The sequence below is a fragment of the Neovison vison genome, chromosome 1 (assembly GCF_020171115.1).
Source record: "Neovison vison isolate M4711 chromosome 1, ASM_NN_V1, whole genome shotgun sequence".
Taxonomy (NCBI): domain Eukaryota; kingdom Metazoa; phylum Chordata; class Mammalia; order Carnivora; family Mustelidae; genus Neogale; species Neogale vison.
The window spans coordinates 161104129-161111641 of record NC_058091.1 but is presented as its reverse complement, the minus strand read 5'-3'; the positions used below and the strand labels follow the sequence as shown (position 1 = coordinate 161111641).

General features: G+C 39.7%; 1 protein-coding gene across 1 annotated transcript; it reads right to left on the bottom strand.

Moving 5' to 3' along the window:
- Positions 1–6059: 6059 nt before the first annotated feature.
- Positions 6060–6998, bottom strand: LOC122914280 (olfactory receptor 2T27-like). The gene has a single exon (XM_044260944.1). It carries the CDS (start codon positions 6996–6998, stop codon positions 6060–6062), a length of 939 nt encoding a protein of 312 aa, XP_044116879.1.
- Positions 6999–7513: the final 515 nt, after the last annotated feature.

The following is a 7513-nucleotide window of genomic DNA, read 5'->3' as shown; positions in this document are numbered from 1 at the left end:
CCAGATGCAGGGCACTCTCACTCATATTGGGGTATTCCTTTCCCACTGGTCGCCACTGGTGGCTCCCTCCCCCTTTTGTTTATCTTCTGATATCAGTCCGCCGTTCCCATTCTGCTTTATCTGCTCACCGGCATCTTCTGCCCCTGTAGAGATCCAGACGTGTATAATTCTGATCTCAGGCTGATTTCATGGGTGATCGGAGTTCTTTGGTAGGTAATCAGCTCACTTTGGGGTACCAGCTGAAAAGACACCTCTTCCTACCACCCCACCATCTTGTCCCCCCCCGTCCTAGTGTCTTTCAAGATATTATACCTACAATTATGACTCCTAAATTTGACTATCATGTGTCATGATATTTTTTTGGAATTTATAATCTTGGATGGAGACATTTCAGCCTCTAGAACATTAATTCTGGTTCCATTCACAACATTGGGACAATTTTCATGAACTCATTCCATTATATCCTCTAGACTTCTTTCTTTCTTCTATCATTCATGGAGTCCAATAATTATGATGTTGGAATGTTTCATGACTTCATTTATTTCCCTGATCTGCTTTCGTGGTTTCTACACTGTTTGTTCCAGGCTTTGTCCTAATCCATTATCTTTATGTGTTTGTCCTAATTCCATCTTTATCTGTTTGTCCTAATAACTAATTCCATCTTCTCTCCCATTTACCCTAGCATTGATAGAATTTAGATTAGATTGGAACTCATTGAGAACATTGTGAAGTTCATCCCTGGTAGCTTTCAGCTCATCCCTAATATTGTGAACATCCTGTTTGGTCGCTTTCAGTTTGGCCCTAATCAATTCCATTTGGTCATCCATGGCTTTCTCCAACCTAGCTATTGCCTGGCTAATTGTTAGCCTGAATTCTCTTTCTGACATATTGTCTACGTTGATAGCTGTTAGCTCTGTTCCAGAAGGTCCATCCTCTGTGTTTTTCTTCTGTTGTGCATTCCTCCTCCTAGTCATTTTGGTGAGAGATGACTGAATAGATGTAGCTGGATATATCGACCATGGTGCAGTCAAGGTGTACCCTGGAACACTTCTGAGCAATCAGGATCCCCCACCCGAACAAGAGACAAAATGAAAAAAAGAAAAAAAGAAAAGAGAGAGAGAGAGGAAAGAAAGGAAAGATGGAAAAGAAGGTTCAGCCCAAATGGGTCCCAATGTACGATTTATGAATTATATAAACAAAAACAGACAAAAAGACTGAAAAAAGTATATGTCACGAGAAGAAAAAATATATGCAAATAAAGGAAGAACCTCATCAAAAAGAACCCCAAGTATATGATTTATATACTATCAGGACAAACAGAGAAACAGTGGTGGAAGAAAAAGATGGGAGAGTGGTTATAAATTCTCAATGTGGGTGAGGAAGTTTGTTTTGATTCTTCCTGGATGCATCTTGATATCTTTGTTAAAGGACTCAAATTTTCTAAGATAAAGCGGGATTAACAATTGGTTTACCTATGGGGTAGTATTGATTGGGGAATGGGGATTACTTTGAAGTTTAACTCTATATGAATATTAGGAAATTAAAATAAAAAGGAATAAACTAGACTGAACTTAACTATAATTTAAAAAAGAAATTCAGTGTGGAGATTCCTCAAGAAATTAAAAATAGAGCTTCCCTATAACCCTGCAATTGCACTCCTGGGTATTTACCCCAAAGACACAGATGTCGTGAAAAGAAGGGCCATCTGTACCCCAATGATTATAGCAGCAATGGCCACAGTCACCAAACTATGGAAAGAACCAAGATGCCCTTCAACGGATGAATGAATAAGGAAGATGTGGTCCATATACACTATGGAGTATTATGCCTCCATCAGAAAGGATGAATACGCAACTTTTGTAGCAACATGGACGGGACTGGCAGAGATTATGCTGAGTGAAATAAGTCAAGCAGAGAAAGTCAATTATCATATGGTTACACTTATTTGTGGAGCATAACAAATAGCATGGAGGAAAAGGGGCCTTAGAGAGGAGTAGGGAATTTGGGTAAATTGGAAGGGGAGGTGAGCCATGAGAGACTGTGGACTCTGAAAAACAGTCTGAGGGGTTTGAAGTGGCAGGGGGGTGGGAGGTTGGGGTACCAGGTGGTGGGTATTATGGAGGGCACGGCTTGCATGGAGCACTGGGTGTGGTGAAAAAATAATGAATAATGTTTTTCTGAAAATAAATAATTTGGAAAAAAAAGAAATTCAAAAAATAGAAATGTAAAAGAAAAACACAGGTGTATGTATCAAAAAGTTCAGGTTAGAAGGTTATTATGGAATTTAAAGTACTTTACAGCTCACTGTGATGGTAAGTAGGTTAAAAAATTATCTATATAAAAAAAATGAACCAGAATAGTGGGAACGAGTTGAAAATAAATGTTGTTGTATGAGGTAGTGGTGGTTGTTCTCTTGCAGGCTTTTATTTTTTCCCTTTCGTGGTTTGTTTCTGGGGGATGGGCCTGCCTCGTGGGTTTTCAGTCAATGATATTCCCTGAGTTAAGTTCCCCCGCCCCCCTCAAGGGGGTAGGCCCTGAGGAAACTGTTTTTTTTTTGTTTCAGGCTTTTGTTCTCTGGTGGTTTTTATGTTTGTTCATTTTTTTTTCTCTCACCTTGACCACTTTTGATGATTTCTGTAGTTTTAGAGGAAAATAGACTGCTCTCTGACCTCCCTCTCAGACAGAGGCCTCAGTCTGGCTGCAGAGCCCAGATGAGTTCCTCCTTTGCCACTGGCAGAGCAGGTTCAGAGTTGCAGTCCCTGGGGAAGCAGGATCTTTTGCTTGTATCCAAAACCATGGCATCGGTGGCAGTCTGGGAGGTCCAGACCACCGAAGAGATTCTAAGCAGGGATCACACACTGAGATTTTCCTGCTGGCCAGGACTGGGAGTGCCTGGTCTTTCTGGGTCTAAGAGTGCCCAGCTTGTGCGCACCTCTTTCAGGGGAGGCTATGGGTCTCATGTGCTCATCTGAGTCACTGAGAACGGGGCACAGGTCCGAAAGCACCAGGCTGGGCTTTTTCGCACCTCCATCAGGGGAGGGATTGGGACCTGTGTCTTAGGCTCTGAAACAATGGTGCGGGTCAAAGAGTGCTGGCTGGGCCTTTGATACTCTCTCAGGGGAGTATGAGGCACTCACGCTCATATCTCGGGCTTTGGAGCAGGGCTTGAACATTCTGCTGCCTGGTGTGTCTCCCATCCCCTCACAGGAGCCAGAACCCATGCATTCTCGGGTGCACTGGCAGGTTAGGAACAAGACCTGGTTTCTCCGCTGCACTCTCTCTGGCTCAGTGCTAGGGGACCTGTCCTGGGACTGGGACTTAAGCCCCTTTCCATAGCCACCCGGATTCCTACACTTCCCCGCACCACCCGTGATCCTTTGCTCTTTTTGAGTGCTTTCAATCAGTCTCCAAGTTAATGCTGGTCCCCAGACTCAGGCCCCTCTCAGATTGGGGTATTACTTTCTAACTGGTCGCCTCTGGTGGCTCCCTCCCCCTTTTGTTTCTCTTCCGATATCAGTCCGCCATTCCCATTCCACTTTACCTGCCCACTGGCATCTTCTGTCCCTGTAGAGATCCAGACGTGTATAATTCTGATCTCAGGCTGATTTCATGGGTGATCGGAGTTCCTTGGTAGGTAATCAGCTCACTTTAGGGTACAGGTTGAAAAGGTGCCTCCTCCTACTTCCCCGCCATCTTGTTCCCTCCATTTGTTTGTTTTTAATACAGCTTCTATGTTGTGTCTCTACAGGGCTGTTTGTTGTGCTCTATCTTTAGGGGCCTGGAATCAGTTTCTTATGCACTCCCAGCTCTCCTTGAGCAAAGCCCACTAATTTTTGAAATTCTATTTATGTCCTTATGATTATAGGAGCTCATGAAATTCTGTCTCTGAGTTTCAAAACCAATTGATATGGGGAAACTAATCTTTCCTCTCTGGGATTCCTGGTGTTACAGTCTGTTTCTCTCCCCTTTCCATGTCCACTGTGTCCTTCCCTCTCGCAGACAGTCTTATGGATCTGTTTAGATTCTGAGTGTATACGTGTTCTTTCTACCTTCTTCAATGTGGCCTCTTCCTTATATTTATTTGTGGAGAGTTTGCTCTGCCAATCCTCAGGTCATTTTCTGGGTTATTTAAACTGCTGTTAATGTTATCTAGTTGTATCCATGGGAAGAAAGAGGTGGGTTTCTCCTACTCTAACATCTTTTCTGGAAGTTTAGTACACAAACATAAGAAATTTAAAAAAAAATAGTGTTTGAGAAACTAGATATCCAAACCTAGATAAACCTAGATATACCTAGATCACTTTCTGATAAACCTAGATCACTTTCTTACATCATACACAAAAATAAAACTCAAAATGAGTTAAAGACCTAAATATGAGACCTAGAACCATATATTTCCCAAGACAAAATGGGCAGTAATCACTTGGACATTGGCGTTAACAACATATTTATGTATATGTCTTCTCAAGCAAGAGGAAAAAAAAACTGCTGGGACATCTCCAAAATAACAATAATAACTACAACAGAAATAATTTTGCACAGCAACAGAAACCATCAGCAAAATAAAAAAAAAATCTAATGAATGGGAAAATATATTAATAAATGATATATCTGAAAAAGGTTATTATCTAAGATAAATAAAGAACATAGACAATTTAACATCATAAAACAAAATATCCAATTCAAAAATGGGTAAAGACCCTAAATAGACATTTGTCCAAAGAATACATACAGATGAAACTCAAAGATATGAAAAATGCTCAACTTCTCTATTCATAATGGAAATGCAAATAAAAACTACAATGTAATACCACCACACACCAGTCAGAATGACTACTTAGAAATAGACAAGAAATAACAAATGTTGGCATGAATATGGAGAAAATGAAACACTTGCACACTATTGATGAGAATGCAAATGAGTGAAATCACTGTGGAAAATAGAATGGAGGGTCCTCTTGAATTAAAATTAGTAATATCATATGATCCAGTAATTCCACCTATTAGTATTTACTCACAGAAATAATTTGAAAAAATACACCATTATATTTATTGCTGCATTTTCTATAACAATCAGTATATGGATGCAAGCCCAGTGTCCCTTGATGATTGATAATGTGGTGTGTGTGTGTGTGAGTGTGTGTGTGTGTGTGTGTGTGTATTGCTATATTACTCAGCCATAGAAAATAATGAGGTTTTGCTATTTGCAACCATGTAGCTGAATCTAGAAGGTATTATGCTACATGAAACAAACCAGACAAATACAGACACCATATGATTTCACTTAGATGTGGCATCTAAAACAAACAGTCTTTCAACTACAGATTACAAACTGGCAGTTTTCAATGGGCTGGAGATGGGACAATGAACAAAATAGATTATAGTGATTAATAGTTACAAATTTAAAGTTATAAAATTAGTAAGTCATTGAAATAAAAAGAAAAACATAGGGAATACAGTCAATAATATCGTAATAATATACTATGGTGACTATACTTATCACAGTGAGCATTGAGTAATATATAGAATTGTCAATATGCTGTTCACCTGCTCACCTGAAAATAATATTGCACTGCCTGTCAATTTTATTTCAATAATGTGTTTTAATTTAATTTTTTAAAGGAAACACCAACCTGGATAAAACAGTACTTCATGGTGAAAATGAATGTCTTTGTTTCTCCTCTGTTCTGCTCTCTGATTAGGCTAATGGTCAGTCAAAAATTTGAAGCATTCATTCTCTCCTTTGTCTCTTTGATGGTAAAATATGACAATATTGCTTGTCCACCTTTATGGAAAACTTAAGAACATAAGTATACTTCCATCTATTTGTTACCAAAGCCCTTTTATTCAAATATTTCTGTTAAAGCAACTCTTTACTGAACTCAATTGTTTTGTTTCAAACAGAATAAGTTGATTGGCAATTTAATTACCAACTTTTAAAATAATCTATGTCTCTAATTAGACATTCTCCATAGCGGAAGAAAGCTTCAAACCAGGAACTTGGATTTTCATCCTGGAACTGGTTTTAGATATGAAGTATGACAGTGATATTTCTTAAATTATTTTGATATTAGGTACTTTCCCAGGGTTTTCTTTATAGCCCCCACAACCTCCTTGTTTCTAAGGCTATAAATTAAAGGGTTCAGCATGGGGGTAAGGATAGTATAGATCATGGAGAGACCTTGATCCATCCCTGGGGTGTGGGAAGAGCCATGTGTCATGTACACCACTATTGCTGGTCCAAGGTAGAGACTCACTACAATAAGGTGAGAAGAGCATGTGGACAGAGATTTATTCCTTCCCTCAGGAGAGTTTATTTTGAGAACAGCGAGGAAAATGTAAATATAAGAGGTCATTATTAAGCTAACGGGGGTGAGTATAAATATGATACTTACTATAAACAACACAATCTCATAATCTGAAGTGTCCTCACAGGATAGTTTCAGGATGGCTGGTATCTCACAGAAGAAGTGATTTATTTTCTTCAGACCACAGACAGGAAAATGCATCGTGTAGATGGTTTGAATGAGTGAATTTAGAGAAGCCCCAGTCCATGATGCCACTGCCATTAGCAAGCAGACTTTAGGATTTATGATGATTGTGTAGCGAAGGGGGTTACAGACAGCCACAAATCGGTCATAGGACATAAAGGTTAGGAGGAGACACTCAGCGCCACCCAGAGTCAGACAGAAGAACATTTGGACTCCACAGCCAATGCGAGAGATGCTGTGCTTCCCTAAAGAATGGTTGATGACCATCTTAGGAACTGAGCTGGAAATGTAGAACAAATCAATGATGGAAAGTTGGCTGAGCAAGAAGTACATGGGAGTATGAAGGTGGGAGTCCACCCAGATCAGAAAGATGAGGATGGAGTTCCCTGTAAGGGTAATAAGGTAGACCAGAAGGATGAGATAGACCAGGAGGCTGGCATATTGGAACTCAGGGAAGAGGCCCAAGAGGATGAAATCTGTAGTAGATGTCTCGTTTATGTTTGTCATATCTCAGCTTCATTGGTGACAGCTGATGGGTAAAAGGAAAGTACAGGGCATCTGTTAAATCTTATGCCTTGTTATAAGCCTTTTATTTTTATCTATCCATTCTTTCTGCAACATCTTGACCCAAACAGCATTATCTTGAGCAACTTTAAGGTTGGAGAGCATATAGGAATTTGGGGAGAGTGGCACACTTGGAGAAAGCATGGAGCACCCATGTTCTTTCCCACATACATTACCCTACACATCTCTCCCATCTAAATGTTAATCTGTATTCTTTATTTTGCCTTTTAATAATAAACTGTTAATATATTTAAAAATCTTAATGACATGTAATATTTACCAAATAAGAAATTTACTACTTTAAAACTTCAAGAATTATACACGTCTGGATCTCTACTGAAGCAGAAGACACCAGTGCGCAGGTAAAGCGAAGTGGGAAAGTCGGACTGATATCAGAAGATAAACAAAAGGGGGAGGGAGCCACCAGAGGCGACGCCTTGGAAAGTAATATCCCAATA

What these genes read in the sequence shown, in the direction of transcription:
- LOC122914280 (XM_044260944.1), bottom strand. Translation starts at nt 6,998, where the DNA reads ATGACAAACATAAACGAGACATCTACTACAGATTTCATCCTCTTGGGC.